Source organism: Agrilus planipennis, unplaced genomic scaffold, assembly GCF_000699045.2.
Source record: "Agrilus planipennis isolate EAB-ADULT unplaced genomic scaffold, Apla_2.0 scaffold58, whole genome shotgun sequence".
NCBI classification, from domain to species: domain Eukaryota; kingdom Metazoa; phylum Arthropoda; class Insecta; order Coleoptera; family Buprestidae; genus Agrilus; species Agrilus planipennis.
The window spans coordinates 846158-864936 of NW_020438916.1; the positions used below are offsets into that span (position 1 = coordinate 846158).

General features: G+C 30.5%; 3 protein-coding genes across 6 annotated transcripts in view; all 3 read left to right on the top strand.

The window, feature by feature from the left end:
* Positions 1-2549: 2549 nt before the first annotated feature.
* Positions 2550-4038, top strand: LOC108739188 (tRNA pseudouridine(38/39) synthase). Of its 3 annotated transcripts, none has more exons than XM_025973652.1 (6): positions 2550-2724; positions 2777-2898; positions 2954-3155; positions 3214-3426; positions 3484-3673; positions 3909-3997. In XM_025973652.1, the coding sequence occupies exons 1-5, from the start codon at positions 2647-2649 to the stop codon at positions 3652-3654; spliced, it is 786 nt and encodes a 261-aa protein (XP_025829437.1). In that variant the 5' UTR covers positions 2550-2646; the 3' UTR covers positions 3655-3673; positions 3909-3997. The 3 variants fall into 3 exon arrangements, with proteins under 3 accessions (XP_025829437.1, XP_025829438.1, XP_025829436.1); XM_025973653.1 differs by having other exon boundaries at positions 2551-2724; positions 3484-3573; positions 3909-4038; XM_025973651.1 differs by having other exon boundaries at positions 2551-2724; positions 3484-4001.
* Positions 4039-5185: 1147 nt separating this feature from the next.
* Positions 5186-15002, top strand: LOC108739187. Its single transcript, XM_018472969.2, has 9 exons — positions 5186-5435; positions 6299-6600; positions 7543-7753; positions 8076-8214; positions 8274-8440; positions 12337-12638; positions 13561-13771; positions 13838-13973; positions 14660-15002. The coding sequence occupies exons 1-9, from the start codon at positions 5342-5344 to the stop codon at positions 14844-14846; spliced, it is 1749 nt and encodes a 582-aa protein (XP_018328471.1). The 5' UTR covers positions 5186-5341; the 3' UTR covers positions 14847-15002.
* A 1624-nt stretch (positions 15003-16626) lies between these two features.
* The window catches only part of LOC108739198, a 97445-nt gene continuing 95292 nt past the window's right edge, over positions 16627-18779 (top strand). For both annotated transcript variants that reach the window (XM_025973642.1, XM_025973643.1), the window contains exon 1: positions 16627-16762. The gene's annotated coding sequence lies outside the window, so the exon portion shown is untranslated. The remainder of the gene's footprint in view (positions 16763-18779) is intronic.

Genomic DNA, 18779 nt, shown 5'->3' on the forward strand with positions numbered 1-18779 from the left:
TAATAAACGTAAATATCAAAAATCAAAAAGTTATTTAAAATACAATATTATATCCTCTGGTTCTCAAATCTGCAAATATTTTAATAATTTTTGAAAAAAACAACATTTTGAGTAGGCTGAATGTAAATATCATTTAAACACTAAAATAACAAAAATTAAACAAATGAGAGGGGTAGGTAGCACATCATTTTCTACGCTTGATTACCACCTCTTAAAGAAAATTATCAGAAAAATTTCATGCAAATAAAAGATGGATAAATGCATTATCAACTTACTTAACAAATTTGGAATGTTTTTCATAGTTTTAATTAAACCATTCACACTAATTTTTTGACGAATCTATCGTCTGAAAACTAATTAATTTCCCGTAAATATACCCACACAACATACGTTTCTACGATTTACTGAAGAACTGATCTGTATTACCGTAAACACGGTCGATCCTATTAAAAGACTGTTGGCGACATCGCTGAGCATATTGCGGACAGTGACTCAATGTGATAAGGAATTATAATATTGATGAGAATTTGTTATTATATCTAATAAACAATAAACTCCTTTTTTCATATCTTTCTATTCACACATATAAAATAAGGATAATTAATATCTTATCACACTAAAATGCAATTTACATCTGGTATTTTAAAAATTTAAAATACATAGTGCGGTGACAAAAATGTGCTTCACGGCATTTATTGCTAAAGTATATAAAATAATTTAAACGTACAAAAGCGCAAATATTGGGAGATAATACTAACAATAAACATTGCATGAGAAGTGAAATATGCAAAAAAGTTATAGAATCTCACAGTGCTACCGGATACGTTTAGTTACTTATAAAACATAAAAAAAGCGCTCGTGAAATTATTGGGAGATGGCAAGCATTGATTAAGCTATGAGAAGTGATAGTTATGTAAAAAAGTACGTAGAAAGTCACGGTTTTTGAGTGCGGTGTCAAATAGCTACCTTCCGGAGTAATTTTTACTAATACATTAAGATACGTTAAACATAAAAAAGCGCTTGTGAAATTATTGGGAAATGGTAAGCATTGATTAAGCTATGAGAAGTGATAATAATGTAAAAAAGTACGTAGAATGACATGGTACCAACGGTTTTTGAGTACGGTGTCAAATAGCTATCTTCCGGCGTAATTTTTTCTAATACATTAAGATACGTTAAACATAAAAAACCGCTCGTGAAATAATTGGGAAATGGTAAGCATTGATTAAGCTATGAGAAGTGATAATAATGTAAAAAAGTACGTAGAATGACATGGTACCAACGGTTTTTGAGTACGGTGTCAAATAGCTATCTTCCGGCGTAATTTTTTCTAATACATTAAGATACGTTAAACATAAAAAACCGCTCGTGAAATAATTGGGAAATGGTAAGCATTGATTAAGCTATGAGAAGTGATAATAATGTAAAAAAGTACGTAGAATGACATGGTACCAACGGTTTTTGAGTACGGTGTCAAATAGCTATCTTCCGGCGTAATTTTTTCTAATACATTAAGATACGTTAAACATAAAAAACCGCTCGTGAAATAATTGGGAAATGGTAAGCATTGATTAAGCTATGAGAAGTGATAATAATGTAAAAAAGTACGTAGAATGACATGGTACCAACGGTTTTTGAGTACGGTGTCAAATAGCTATCTTCCGGCGTAATTTTTTCTAATACATTAAGATACGTTAAACATAAAAAACCGCTCGTGAAATAATTGGGAAATGGTAAGCATTGATTAAGCTATGAGAAGTGATAATAATGTAAAAAAGTACGTAGAATGACATGGTACCAACGGTTTTTGAGTACGGTGTCAAATAGCTATCTTCCGGCGTAATTTTTTCTAATACATTAAGATACGTTAAACATAAAAAACCGCTCGTGAAATAATTGGGAAATGGTAAGCATTGATTAAGCTATGAGAAGTGATAATAATGTAAAAAAGTACGTAGAATGACATGGTACCAACGGTTTTTGAGTACGGTGTCAAATAGCTATCTTCCGGTGTAATTTTTTCTAATACATTAAGATACGTTAAACATAAAAAAAGCGCTCGTGAAATTCTTGGGAAATGGTAAGCATTGATTAAGCTATGACAAGTGATAGTTATGTAAAAAAGTACGTAGAATGTCATGGTATTAACGGTTTTTGAGTGCGGTGTCAAGTAGTTATCCTTTCCGGCGTAATTTTTGTTAATAGAATAAGTAATAATGGCCCACATCAGTAACAATACTGCAATAATTAAAAAGTATAATGGCCGACTCCAACAACAATTAGAAAACCGCGATGGCCGACACTGACAACAATACTGCAACAATTAGAAAGCATAATGGCCGACTGTAACAACAATTAGAAAATCATGATGGCCGACACCGGCAACAATAGAGAAACAAAGATGTCTATTACACCAATAATATAGATAAACACAGACCAATTATCTTACAGTATTCGTATAATTTGGCTTTGAAGGTAATAATTTGTTTATTTGGGGGTAGGTATTTTTAATTTTTCATATCTATACTTATTATATTCTGTAAACATGTACACCACAGATGTACATCTGTGTATTTGCGGAACCTAACCTAAGTTTTATGTAAGCAATAACATTATTTTTCAGAAAGATATAGACAGATAAATTGCATGAAGATGTGTGAAATTGAAAAGGATAAAGAACTTTTTGCATTTAAAAAGAATCTATTATCTGAGCTCCCTAAAGATGTAAGTTTGTGAATGCAGCATATTTACTTTTCAGTGAGAAGTTTGTTTACAGGAATTAATAAAAATAGTTACTAAACTAGAAGTTCACAACGAGCAATTAAAAAATATCATAAAGAAGTCTTCCTCCTCATTAACCAAATCGCGTAGGACTCAAAAGCCTTTTGATTTTAGTAGGTATGTAGTTATAACAGTATAACAATATCTATATGTAATTCAATCATGTTTACAGCTGCAAATTTAGACATGTTTTGTTAAAATTATTTTACATAGGATGGAATTATCAGGGATATGCTAGTCAGGAGGATTCAGTTAATACAATCGAACATTGTCTTTTTGAAGCCCTTCAGAAGACATGTCTTATAAAAAATAGGTCTTCATCAAATTATCACAGATGTGGAAGAACTGATAAAGGAGTCAGTTCATTTGGGCAGGTAACCATTAAGGTACATATATGAGATGTGTAAATGGGTAAAGAATTTATTCCTTCAGACAGTTTCAATCGATTTAAGAAGTAAACTAAATAAGGATAATCTTGATGATATAGACAACGAAATAAACTATTGTAAAGTTTTAAATAAGGTACTTCCCAAGGAAATTAGATGTATAGCTTGGTGCCCTGTTCCAAATGATTTTAGTGCTCGTTTTGATTGTGAAAGCAGAACCTATAAATATTATTTTAATAAAGGAAATTTAGATATTCAGGTATCAAACAGGACTTTTGCAAATTATGATGTATTTATTGCAGTCTTGTTTTTACAGAGAATGAAAGAAGGGGCACAGTATTTACTGGGAACTCACGATTTTAGAAATTTTTGTAAAATGGATGTTAATAATGGCGTCGTTAATTTTGTAAGAAATGTTTTACATGTTGATATTTTTCCTTCTAATCGAAATATTGGTGGAAATTTCGTTGATGGTAAAGTCACCTGAAATGTCATCTAGAATTTGTGTAGGAGGATATTTTAGTTTAAGATAAACAAGTCTTAAAATGCATAGAAGTTCAGATAGTCTCATTAATTAGTGAAAAGTAAAAATAAACAGTTAAAAATGAAAAATATTAAGGATGTTTTATAAGTATGAAAATGATCCTTATTACAGCTACTGATTTCTAAAAATATTCTTTCTGGAGGTTCTGTGGACTTTATTGTTGAAAGTTTGAAAATAATTTTAATATTGTGTTGTAGAGTTTTCACTATATGTGTTTGAAATAAGGGGTAAGGCTTTTTTGTGGCATCAAATCCGATGTATTATAGCGATACTTTTTCTTATTGGCGAAAATAGGGAAAGTCCGGAAATTGTTAAAGAGCTTTTGGACACTGACAAAAATCCAAGGTGCTATTATTAAATTTATTTTTGAAATACTTTCTTATTTTATTTAAGAAAAAATATTTTAGGAAACCTGAGTATAATATAGCTGCTGAGGATCCATTAAATTTATTCGAATGTAATTATAAGGAATCTTTAAATTGGGTTTATGATTCAGACAATGTAGAAACCCTTTATCAACATTTATACAAAAGTTGGGCGGAAAATGCTATAAAGTACTACTTATATATACAGAAATACAATAANCGACAATGCTAAAGGATATGATGGAAAATATTTCAAAACTACCGACAGGTAAACTTGAACCAGAATTAAGAAAAGGATTAAATAACGATTTTCTTCTTTCTGGAGTAAAGTCTAGGAAATATAAACATCTAATGGCTCGTCAAAAATGCGGTAATTGATTTGCAATAATTCTAAAGAATATTACAATAATTTTTAATTTATTTAGAAAGTCTCGAAAATCGTATTCAGCACTTTTCAAAGAAGAGGAAACTCGAGAAAAAACGAGAGGAAAATGATACGTAATAGTAATATGTAATAATCCAATAGATGTAAAATAAATTCCTAATTTGTAATTCATTTAATACTTTAATAAATACTTTATTATGACGATAAAGAAAATTGTCTTTGTTTTATTATACAAAAATAAAAAACGTTATCGATTGACTATAAAAATCAGTCCCCTTGGGAAAGATTCGACTTCAAAATAGCCCTCAACCAATTTTTTTCTCTTCCGAATTGATACTCTAGATGGTATAGATATAATGAATTTTTTATTATCAATAAAATGATTACTTTAGCAGTTAGCAAATAACAGAATATATAAAAAGTTATAGAAAATGTCTAGGCGGTATTTATTTTGTTCAATGAAAGCTTTTTGAAAAAATAATATAGAAAAATTTAGAAATCTGAAGCTACGATAAAACAAAAGTAGTTGGGTCAAAGAAAGAAAAATATTTACACTTTGTACATTGTAATAAAATAAAATAACAAAAAAGGATACAGAGTACAAACAAATTATTGTTCCATTCATGTCTGCGTATGAAAACGTATTGTTACAATTAAGATAAACACGAGTTTGTAGAAAGATAATGATATGATAATGACATTCATGGAAATGTTTTATTATGTTAAAGGCAAAAGCGAATCTGATATGGCAAGTTTTAAACTTAAAGATATGCTGTATTACACTTGCTGTTATTCGTTTTTTCTTGTTAGTTCATTGTATGTTTATCAAAATATGTGCACTCAAGGCTAATTACAATTCGTTCTAATTTAACAGTTCATTATGACTGATAAGGTAAAAGATTTGGCTTCCTTAAGTAAAAAAGAGTTAAGTGAGTTTTTAAATTCCTTTGATACAATTCTGTGTGACGTTGATGGTGAGTATTAGGTATGCATTATGTTTGAATTTGAATTTAAAGAAAAATGTAACAGCTTTACTTTAGTAGAAAAGTATATTATTTTATTTTTTAATTTCTACGTGGAGTTCGGAATATATGAACTAAAAAATAGCAAACATATACATGCAAATATGCATAAACAGTCATCAAAATATGCAGTGTAATATGCATTTGTAAGGATTTTCTTTTTTTTACTTAAAGCGCAGGATTCACGTTAACGGTTACTTTTATTTGTACAAAAACAATGTACATAAGATATATAGATGTAATAATGTTGCTGTTAAATAAACAGATTAAAAAATAACAAACATTATCTTTAGACAAATTATAACAATATTTAATTAAACGATTTTCTAAAATTATTCATCGTAAAACACTGGTCCTTGTGCTAAAATATGTTTATGAACAGAAAATGTTCGTTCTACTTCACATGAAAATAGAGCAAATGTAGAGTACGCTATGAGATCAAACTGAATTTGAATATTTTCTATTGATTCATGGCTTCTCAAAATGCCTTTTATGTGAACTAGTTTTTTAAATCCGAAATTTTTATTAAATACGAAGCTGAATTTATTTTTAATTTTCGAACATTCAATTTCCTTCATAGCCGCAAGGAAAACGTTAACACTTTCGTCAGTGAAATAAAAACAAAATTACTCTCTATATAAATTAATTCGTTTTTTATTTTAGAATTGTATTCAAAATATTTTTAAATTTAGCAATGAACGCTCTGTCGACAAAATTAAATTCATTAATAACTAAATTTGCTTGTATATATTTTATATGCATTTTGTATATCAGATCTATCTATCTATAAGATAAAATTTTTAAATTATTTGCAGGTGTTATTCAAAATGCGAGCGTTCCAATACCTGGCGCGAAAGATACTATTGAACTTATGAGAGAACTGGGAAAAGAAATATATTTTGTCACAAACAACTGCGTTTTAACGCTAAATGATTTTCACAAAAAATTAAGGAACAATGGTTACAATATACGTGACGGACACATATTTAATCCAACTACAGTTATACTTAATTACTTAAAAGAAATTAATTTTAAAAAGAAGATATTTCTTTTCACCATACAGGGCCTTAAAAAGGAATTTCAAGATGCTGGATATGAAGTTGTTGACGCACACGAGGTAGACGGAAAATTTAATATATTTAAGTTAAAAATCGAAATTCGACATTAAAGATTTTTCTTTAGGTATGATCATTCATCAAAATATAAATAAAAGCGCTCCTCAAACAATTTTCATGAATTTTTTATGCATTTGTTTTTTTATTATTTGAAAATCGGATGATTTGTATTTCAATTTTTTATACTTTAATTTCAATAAAAAAATGTGACAAGTACAAAATAAGCAATTATTCAATAAAAAATCATAACCGATGTCAAGAATGATGTCTTTAAAAATATTACTAATCAATTAATTAGTTCTACGTAATATTAGGTAGGTGTATCTATAGTTTGTTCAAGGATAGTACTTATTGACTTTTTTTAAGTTACGTTAGAGTTGTAATATTTGCTGTATGTTGGGGTGCCTATACATATATTATAATACTACAAAGTGTAAAAAGGAATATATAAATTAGGATCCTTACTGCATCTACATGAAAAAATTGTAATTAAAATATGAAAATATGTGAATCTACTTTAATGAAATCGAAATAATAGTTTAATTACAACCTTTATTTTAAATGGCCCCGGCGCCTCCACCAAAATTTTCACTAAAAACGAAATCATTGATAACGTTTGTGTACCTTCGTGAATGTCTTATTTTCTTCGTTAAAACGATAGTTTACAATATAAATTATCCACAACGTCCATCAACTAATATCAAATTTGATCCTTTCATACGAACAGACGTGGATCTTTGAAACGCTTTGGCCTTTCCATTCATTGATCTTTTAAATACAAACGCGCTATCTGCTACCCCCAAGGAGTAAAGTGCCATAAAACATGATAATTCTTGTTCGATATTAGCTCTCGTTGTCAGTCTATTGCATTATGTTTTTACCACCTTATTAAACTTTTAATATGTGTACTTATACATATAAACTATACCCATGGTTGTTTTCAGATAAAAATTGAAGGAAAACCACCTTTATCATTGTTTCCTATTGTGAAAGATCTAGATCCGGATGTTGGGGCAGTTTATTTCGATAATGATGTTGCTTTTAATTATATTGCCTTACAGCAAGCGATAGAATATTTGAAGAAACCTGAAGTTTTACTTTTCGGTTCGGGGGCGGATAAACTGTTACCTGTCATGCCCACTATAAACTTTATGGGTAGGTAAAGTTTGGAAATTTCATAAATCTGTTTAAACCTTTTTGAGTATCTGCAGAATTAAAGCTAACGTACAGACCAAAAAAAGAGTTTATTTTATTAATTCTTTATGCAGAACAGACTCGATGTTGGAAATATCTTTCTATACTTAATTTTTTCTGTTAATATGACTGGGGAAATACCAAACATTATTGGCTAGGAAACCTGTCTTGATGAAGCTTTTAGGCGAAACGCTGATGTCAGTTTAGAAAGTAAACTCTTTTGCGCCTATGTAGTTATTAAAAAAAATACTTATTTACATTACATGAAATAATGTTTTTGTAGGTCCTGGTTTTTTCTTCGATATTATTAAAACAATGACAGGCAAGGAGCCCCTATTAATGGGAAAACCGGAAAAACTGATAAACGAATATATCATTAAAAAAATTAATTCTCCAACAAAAACTCTGTTCATCGGCGACGCGTAAGTGTCTGTCTTTTGATTAAAAAATATGTTGTTTTTAATAAGTATTTTATTTTTAGATTACATCAAGACGTAAAATTTGCTAAACTTTACGGATATCAAAGCGTTTTGGTTTTAAGCGGTGTATCTGCAAAAAGTGATCTAGATGATCCTGCAAATCAAGAGTTTTTACCCGACTATTATATAAAGAACTTGCTTACATTAGGAGAAATCATTAAACAAAATAGTGATTAGTAACTATTAATTTAAAAAGATACTGAAAATTTGTTATGTCTTTGAAATTACAAAAATTTCAATAAACAGTAGTACTTAACCTTTCTATTTTTGTTGAATTTATATTTAAACAATAAAAGTATTTCTTCAACAACCCGTTAATACCTAAATGTTTTCATTTAAGAATCATTATAAAGCTTTTACAGATGTTTTAGTAGACAATATAATTAATTATTCTAATTTAGCTTCATTTAATCGACAAAAGTTACGTGACTTTTTTTTAATTCTTTTGACACTATTTTGTGATCGATTGAGATTTGAAAGCAATACAGTGTATATTTTATTGAAATATTGCGTTTTTTGTTTGAAAGTTGAAAAGGAAACAAAAAATGGGTTAGTTCTTTCCGCTGTAATTTTCAAGTTGAGTAATTTTGGGGCCATATTTGGGTTCACTGTCGAAAAATACATCGAAGACAATTACCTTTCTCAACCCATCTTGATTCGCCATAGAAGGGTAGAAGGCAGAAGGTAAAATCATTTTCATCGAAGTTTTCTACAGTAAACTCGAATCTATCTGGCTCCAAAATTGAAAATTTGTGAAATGTTAATCTCTCATCGAAACGACCTTTGAGGTTTTTATTTTAAAATCGTCATGTGACAATTCTGAGGGCAAATTTAAACTTAGCTTCGCAAAATTATAACTGAAATGACATCTCGTCACGTCACACCTTAAGAGGGGGCGAGGGGGTCAACGGAATGTGACATTATGTGACAATGGGCAGGAGGGAGGGTCAAAAACATTGTGACGTCACATGTCCAAATTTAAAATATTAAAACACGAAATTCATATGTAAACAAAAATCTTAAAAATATTATTAGGTAGATCTATACCTATAAGGTCGGTTTCAGTCGTCGGCGAGTGTTCTATAGTATATTGCCAACTATTTAAAATATCTGACTTTATGTTGATTTTATTAAAGCTTATTTTAAATGAAAATAAAAGAAAATTTAAAACTGCTGTTTTAATTTAATTATTTCTAAATATAAAATTGAAAAATATGTGACGTCACACAAGGCGGCGGAGGGGGTTTCACGAATGTGGCCACCTGTGACAAGGAAGGGAAGATTACACAATAGAAAAATTTGCGTGATGTTATTTATGAATGATCCCTTACTGCAGTTGAAATAAGAATTACCTAAAGGTTTCGTTATTATTGTTATTCTCAAGTAACTATAGTATATATTTAACAAAAATTTATAAGGGTTCCGTTACTATGGAACCAGTGTAGCCGTTTAGTTTGGGGATTAAACGTATAGAACATGACATGTAATAAAACTTATACGAACTAGTTTAAATAAAATTATGAAATACAAAATATTTGTATCATTTGAAATTCATCAATAACTAAAAAATGAGACTTGTTGTGTAGCAAAAGTATTCAAATGACGTATACAAATTTCCGAAAACGGTTGTTACATGTATCTTACATCATCTTAAGTATAAGGTTCATGGTTGAAAGAACAATTATTTTACCTTTTTCGAGTTTAACTTCAAGGTTAAAAAGTAAAGTTTCGTCTTACTCGCTTTAACTGCCTAGACAATAAACGAAACGCTAACAGAAACGTTCTAATAACTCCGTTGATGAAACTTATTGAATACAATTTATCAGTTGCATATTCTCACTATTTGTTAGGCTAATACAGGTCAAAGATAGAAGGTCGTAGTAAAAATAAATCGTTCAGATAATTGGTTTACAGCACGACAATTTTATAAGAAATTATTTACGACAAGTTTCTCCTAGAACTCTGAGTCTATAAAGTTTCTCTAAATTAGTGGGAGAATTCCAGTTTGCTACCGTTTGTTTTCGGGCAATGTTAAATTAGTTGTATATGGTTCCTGTGTTATTGAAAATTGTGAATAATTTAATTGTACCTACACAGAAAATGCATCCAATAGATTTGGAGACACTGGACAGCAAAAGATTTCAACAATTTTTTTATTCGTTTGATAATGTTTTATGTGATTTAGATGGTGAGTGACAAGTGACATTACAATTACTACAATTATGACGCTTATATATAATTAATACTTTTTCCACTTATTTTTGTCTATGTTTTCCTTCGGTCAAAAGCATAGTAGAGGATCAAAATATGCATAGTTTTTTTATTATAAATCTTTGAATGAAAACATCACATAGTTTCAAAGATAAAGTAATTTCTTGCACTTTTTAAAAGATTCCTTTAGGCAAAGGCTAACGATCACAATCAAAATCATTCTTCTTGACATACGTCTACAAAACGGGATGAAAAAGAAGTCAAAACAGGCAACATACACAAACGATTTGCTTAAGGATGTTTGGGAGGTATGTCAAAATGCTGCGAGACCAATAAAAATTCAATTCTAAAACTTCTGTAAAAATTACAAATTGAATCACTAAACCGTTAAAAAATTATTGAAATTTTAAAAAATTGTCATTTTAAACGTCATTTTATGGATATTCGTTAACCGAACAGACTAAATTAATTTTTATTAACAGAAAAAGAGTTACCAGAAATTTCAAACTTTTATAATAAATAACTTGAACTCTGGGGAATTACTTCAGAGTAAGGTTAGTCAAATTCACTAAATGGTTATCGAGGAAAAAATGAAAAATTAGCTGAAAATCTCGTTTTTACTTGATATTATTTATAATTGTCTGAAATAAATGCAATTTTAAAGTTTTAATTATTATTTAAAAAAAGTTTTACGCTTATTATTAATAGAGATTGAAATTAAATATTTTTTTGTTTCGAAGTTGAAATCAAGGCATATTCACTGCTAAAAGTCACTTAAAAATTTTTCATATGATTAGTTATTTCTTATTTTATTCAAAGTTTTTGGTCAAATTCCAAATTTTCTCTCAAACCGCATACTTTTTCTTTATCTATAGATGGTATTTATTTACCACACGATATGCTGCAAAACCTAATTAATCACGAATTTCTAATTTTATGTACTCTTGTCTCCGATTGTACCTCCCAAACATCCTTAAGCCTGTATCCTTATAGAGTGATTTAGCTCATGAAAATTGGATGCCGTTGTATCGATCGTTGAGAAACGAACGCGAAGGTTTTTCGTCACTTTTTTTTTGATCAGATCAAGGCTATGGAACGGACAAAGTATACATGTAAAAAAAACCGAAACTGGGCAATAAATTTCGATGCGATAGCGTTGTGGTAATGCCTTTATTGCCGACTTGTTGTCACGAATGCTAAGGGCTGAAAGAACTCTTTGCAAACAAAGCATACAAACAACAGTCGTTAAAGTGTTTAGATACGTTTCATTTTCAGCCACACGTAAATGACGTCCGACAACTAAAATAGGAAAACTTCTCCATTTTATCACGAAGTTTTATAGTTCTCGATAATAAAATATCTTAAATGAAATAACAAAGTCCTATAGGACTAACCATTTAGGGTAAATAAGTTAAACAAATATGAAATAACAAAGTTCTATAGGACTAACCCTTAAGGTAAATAAGGCTTCAGTATTTTAAGTCATGGCATTAGGGAGAGGGGGTAAGAGAAGTTTCCCTTGTTGGGGAAAAGATGCGAAAACAAATGAAATCGAAAATTTTTTCTTTTATTTTTAATTTTCTGTGGTTTTCCTCCACTTCGAAGATTTTCCTATTCCCACCTCTCCCCTTCCAAATCCGCTGGGAACTGAAGAAAAACCAAAAGTTTTATTGTGTAATATGGTTTATTATATTAGTAAAATATTATTTATTATATCAGTAAATAATAATTGTAGAGATATAGATAATTTTATCTTAAACAAAGTTCATACGGCTTTATGTCAATGATCTCTTCCTATTTTTCTCTTTAAATTCCTGGCATTTTTTAGTAAATATTTCGTTTTATTATTCGTAGGAGTTTTAATTCTCTATAAGGCCCTGCTTCCTGGCAGCAAAGAATTCATTGACTTATTGGAAGAAAACGATAAGAATGTCCTTTTTGTATCTAACAATAGTCTCCTTCGATTGTCGGAATACCATGTAAAATTAAAACAATTAGGATTTAATGTGAGACACAACGAATTGGTTACACCTATCACTGTTGCCCTCGATTACCTTAAGGAGAATAATTTCAATAAAAAAATGTATTGTATTAGCCAAAACGGATTGAAGGAGGACCTCAAGGAAGCCGGATATCAACTGATTGATGCACGTCAGGTATATGGTATAAGAAAAGTTCAATAAGATAGATAGAATTCAATAAGCGAATGTAGTTAAGTGTTCTGTGATTCATAAATGTAAGGGAAGAAAAAGTAGGGAAAGAGAGAATATAAAGATAAGACGCGAAAAATTAGAAGAAGTGGTTGATTTTAGGTACCTGGGAAGCCAGATAAGTCAGGACGGAAGGTATAGTAGAAATATAAAACAGAGGATAGCGTAAGGTAGAGTCGCCTTCAATAAAAAGAAGTCACTTCTATGCTCGCGAACAGTTAGTTTAGAAATTCGAAAAAGATTGTTAAAGGTGTATGTTTGGACCGCGGCGCTGTATGGGTGCGAAACATGGACGGTGGGCGCGGCGGAAAAGAAAAGGTTAGAAGCGTTCGAAATGTGGTGTTACAGGCGAATGATGAAGATACCGTAGATAGAGAAGGTTAGAAATGAAGAGGTATTAGAAAGAATAGAAGAACAGAGGACTATGGAAGTCAATAAGAAATAGTCTAGATAGGTTGGTAGGCACCTTCTCAGGCATTAAGGTCTAATGAAAGATATAAAATAGAGGCAGAAATGAGACTTAGGAGAGGTAGAGGTAGACCTATAATAGATTACTGTTCGCAAACAGTCAAGAATGTGGATTGTTCTGGTTTTAGGGAAATGCAAAGATTAGCTCAGGAAAGGAAAGAGTGGAGGTGCGTGTCCAACTAGTCTTAGGACTGACGACTTTATGATGATGATGAAATGCGTTTACATCAAAACAGATAAAACAAATATGTAGGAAAATGTACCTGGACGTCAGCGCGAAACTAACAATTTAACGTAGTACAGACAAATCTAATTTTTTAACGCGGGCCCAAAGATCAATCCAAAAAGCAAAGGATTATGTAGAACTAATCAAAATAATTTTAAGTAGTATTTGTTTTAGAATACAATTGACGACAGCAGTTTTGACTCATTTTTGAAAAGCATTGAAGATGTAGATTCGAACGTAGGAGCAGTATATGTCGACGTTGACTTCATGTTCAGCGGTAGTAGTATTCAAAAGGCTATCAGATATCTTCAGGGAACGAATGTGGTCCTATTTGGATCAGGGTCTGACAAAGTAGTACCTGCTAATGATACTGTCACATTAATGGGTAATTTTATTAGTTCCATCGTTATCTTTATCTCTCATAACTTATGCCTGTTATTGAATACAATAGGTCCTGGTTATCTCCACGATATCCTGAAGGAATTAACTGGGAAGGAGCCGATTCTCTTTGGTAAACCAGGAATTGAAATGAAAAAATACTTGCAAAAGAGGATAAAGACAAATAAAACTATCGTTATAGGGGATTCGTAAGTATATAATTCTATCTTTGTTTTAGAAAATACCACAAATGGCGTGGTGAGCGCCATCTGTAGTATGATGCTACATTTTAGGATTACGTATGCTCCAGCAAGGTCCATTTAATAATATGGATATCTACTTGCTGAAACGAATCCCGGCGTAGCTCACCTCAACGTGATAGGCACGTTACCATAATCGAACAAAATAATTCGAAGTGGTCTGTATTCTGTCGAAACTGCCTGCGACGCGCTGATGAGATCCAAAAAAATCGAAATCGCGATCCGCGTCTGGTAGTTTCGACAGAATACAGACCACTTCGAATTATTTTGTTCTATCTTTGTTTGTTTGTTACCATTTCATGCCATAACTACCTAACTCATCATGACGAAATTTTGTACACACATTATCAGGGGTAGAGAAGAGAATATAGGGTACCTTTTATTCAGAACAGAAACGCTGTTCCCGAGGGATATAAAAATTAGTTTTATGTGGTCGTCGATGATCTTTGACACGTATTTAGGACAACAACGAGAGTGAAGCCGCGGGTAAAACCTCGTATTATGACCCGTTATTTAATTTGGACGTAAAGATAAATTTTGCGCTTATTTTATTCGTTAAGTAAGAAAAGACTCATATATTGTTATTAATACTAAGGTTAATTTATATTAGAAATTGTACTGTGTTTTTTTCGTAGTCTTGACCAGGATGTTCAATTGGGAAAAATTTGCGGTTTTAAAACTTTGCTGGTGCTAAGTGGGGTTTCAAAAAAGACCGATTTCGATAATCATGGAGGAAAAAATATAAGCCCTGATTATTTTGTGAAGAGTATCGATGTATTTAGACGCCTAATAGAGAAGCATTTACGATATTTCAAGAAATAGGTCGATACTAAATTATGGTAAAATTGTCCATTCGTACTTAAAATTCAAAAATCTGTATTATAAATTATTAGAAGGAAATTAATTATGTTAACGACATAAAAACAAAGCACGAAATATTGTGATATGTAAACTAAATAAAATGATGAAAACCTGAAATTCCATATAAAACGTTTAGAAATCTAAAATCTGTTTCGACAACCAAGGTGACATCCCCAGATAATTTATACTTTGGGGTGTTGAAACGTTAGATTTTTATGTAGCGCTGCCGCAAAAGTAAAAAATATTTCGATGTCGTTCATATGAGATCGAGATCAAGATGAACAAAATGAGAAATTTATCTTGTAAAGATTTTGAGTAAGTATATCTCGTTTTAAACTTAAAGCTACTGGCAATTCAGAAATAAAACAAAGTTCTTGAGGCACGACTAGAATAATAAAAGACAAGATACAAATTTTAATTATTTTTCGATAATAAAACGTTAATTTCCTGTTGCAGACCCAGTTTTATAAAGGATTTCGGTGTTTTAGTGTTTTTTTTTTGTTTAAATCCTTTTGATTTTCTTGTAACATATAAAATGCACAAAGTATTCTATTTTCCTAATTTATTTATCGTGTATAATATGATAAATAAAATATTTCTTAAATATCCTTCCTGTTTAATATGAGAATCATCTATAAGAAGGAGTGATAAGTCAAAAGAGTTGTTGACAAAGCCCTAAAAGTCCTTACATTTGAAGACCCTTTCGATTCCTCTCACATATTTCTTGAGCCATTACATTGCCTTTAATAAATTAAGGTGAATTTCTTTTTTGTTGAAATAGTTCGGTCCTTTTTTTGGGGAAGCTAGAACAGCTTTAACTGATTTCACGGATGTTCCTGCTTCTTTGAATACAAATACGCCTTAAAACTTGCGTTTTCCACTTCGCTGGGAAAGAATTGAAAGTTGATGGTGAAATCCATTTTCCAAAGAATTTTACTACAATAATATTGCTTTTTTATTTAACAAAGGAATTCAAGAATTAGCGAACAAAATTAAAATGGTTTGCTAAATATAAAAAGCTCTCTTTAAAAGTGAAAGGTGAAGGAAATTATTAGAAATGACGCAAATTGTCTCCAGAAAATGCCATAAACTTCTTTGTCTAATTTACATGTTGTCTTTTAAAGTACTGCCAAATTGTTGTTTTTCTTAAATGTGGAACTAAAAAATTGAACTTTAAATGCCCTTTTCGAATATAAAAATGCCCCAGCTGTACCGTTTAGCTTTAATACGCTATTAATTATTTAAACAATTATTTTTTCTAATATTTTTTATTTGCCTCATCTAAACACAAAATTCTTAGGTTGCTCTGTTTTAAAAATTCATAAAGATTTGGTTGGTATTCTCTAATTATATAATTATAATGAAAAAGACTTGCGCTTACTTGACGCAAATTAAGAAATATTAGCAAAAGATATTGTAATTATTCAAAACGTTTTTCTTTTTTTTTTTAATAGTACTTTATATTGTCAAAATGGTTAAGCAATAAATTAATAACTTATTGAAGCAATTTTATATCCCGGAATGACATTTAATGGCAATTTAACCTATCACATCTTAATCAAAAAGTCGATTAAAAGAAATACTAATTACTAATATTTAATCGTAGTTTAGGGATGACAACCCTTTCAATTCGAAATAGTGTTTCTGCGCTTTTTACTTGGGGTGGGGGGTGCAAGTTCACCGTTGGCGCGAAAAGCTCAAAATGTGTGCTGCGAAAGCTCAGTGTTTTCGTGAACTCAATTCGAGCTGCTGCTTGAGAGCTTCGGCAGTGCTTTCGGGAAAGTTGCTTTCGACTTTCGGACAATAAGAAATATCTGGTTATCTTTCAAAACTTTGGTCGATACACATTCTTACAGATAAATTGTCAACTCATTTTCGTAAGTTTTTATAAAATTTAAATAACAGATAAACTATTTAGAAAGTTACTTTTTTTGTTTATAACAAAAGCAATAATTCAGTTTAGGATTACTTATTAGAAACCTAAAGAACAAATTTTGCCTACACTAATTAAAAGAAGTTTTGACATTCACTTATTTTAAAATTCTTATGCCAAACTTTTGTAGTTATTTCCTTATTCTTTGAGTTTTTTCCTACAATAAAATTGAAAACTTTTTTACAGTCCTTCAAAAACAAAAACGAATATTGTAAGAAACGTTTAATTCTTTTGCATCAAAACCATTTAATGTTAAAATAATAATTGTTAATTCTGTTTACTTTACAACTAGAAAAGTAGAGCAATTAAATTATTTTTGCTCCAAGAGAATAAAGCTTCCGAAGGGCTTACTCAGAGATGTGGAAACCCAGGAGTGTTTTTATTGCAACATTTCAAACCTTGAAGTAAATAATTATAAATCGGAAAATTTCTTTTCTTAAGAAACTCCCTCTTCATCATAAGTTATTTAATCTTGAAATTTATTAGACAGTTACTTCAGTTAAAACTTTTTTTCTCTAATTACTTAATATTCTTTCTTTTCTTCTTATGATAAAATATCGAATACGCAATTAAATCTGCCTAATTTTCTTTCTATTTCTTTCATTGTTATTTAAAAATGAATATGGAGACGTGATTATAAATTCATAAAAAGTTTAGTAAATTAATCTGTCACTTTTCAGAAGTTCCTTTAAATTTAGAAAGACAGTTTGTAGAGATGCATCGGGTGGTGATTTTAGAGGGTACCGTACCCAAACCGGTACCTGTCCCATTTTTAATCGTTTTCTCTCATTCCGTTTAACGATAAATAAGACCGAAGTGAAACAGGACAAAGTAACAAGGAATTCCTCTGGATTAAACACATCTAGAGTTCTTCTTTTGTATAAACTTTCCCTATCTGCGAAACTTAATAGAAATAGCGTTTCGAATTGAACTAAACCGTTGTCTGGATGAAATTGTCTTTGGTACGGTAGCAGTTTTATTGTAATAGCGGGGTGCAGTTGTTGAGGACGAAGATAGCAAAGTGCATTGTAATTGGTTTGATGGCGCTGCTGCTGCTGCTGCTTTTGTTCAGGAACAATTTAGCCATCGACCTTAAACAACCAACGGGTTAACAAATAAATGTCACCGTTTTATTGTCTCTAGATGCATTCCTACATATTTAGCAATAGAATAGAATTGCGCAATTCCAGAGTAATTTATGGTTTTACGGAAAATTAACTCAATTCAAAGAAATATTACGACGATATTAAATACTTCAGCAGGCGTATATAATTTCCACAAGGACAAGAGTGTTAGATATTTAAATAAAAGACTTACAAATATCGTTACCTATTACATCAATAACAATAACTAAATTATCAAACAAGGAGATTCATATAAGGATGTTATTATTTATTATCCTTTAAAGGTATTATTATTATTAGTCATCCTATCTCCAAATAATTTTGCAAAATCTTATTACAAATTCTAACAATTTAAAGAGTCGCAGAATTTACCACATTTTGAGAAAATGTATACACAGTATAGCAAATCATATGGACCGATTTTCCCGAAACTCCAATGAGAAAAAGAGATATCCAAGTACCAAGGTATCAAGGAGCAGATGAGCCAATAACTGATTCTAAAGAATATTATAAAAATCACTGTATATTCAATTACAGTTCGAATTTAAACTTATTTATGACTTAAATAAAATTAAAGGATTGCAATGACAAAGACTAATCAAAATTTTAAAACATTACATTGTAAATAAATCAACATAAATTGCAACAAGTATCTAAGGTTAGGGTAGGTTATGTTAAATCGCATTGATACTATGCACCTATATATCAATGTCTTTAAGTAAAGGTCACTGGGTTAATCCAAAAGCTAGACTTTTGTTTGCGGGGAGCGCCACGCCATGTTATTAATGAGGCGTCTAACCTTGGTCATATTATGTCTTAGGGGTGCAATCGTCCCTT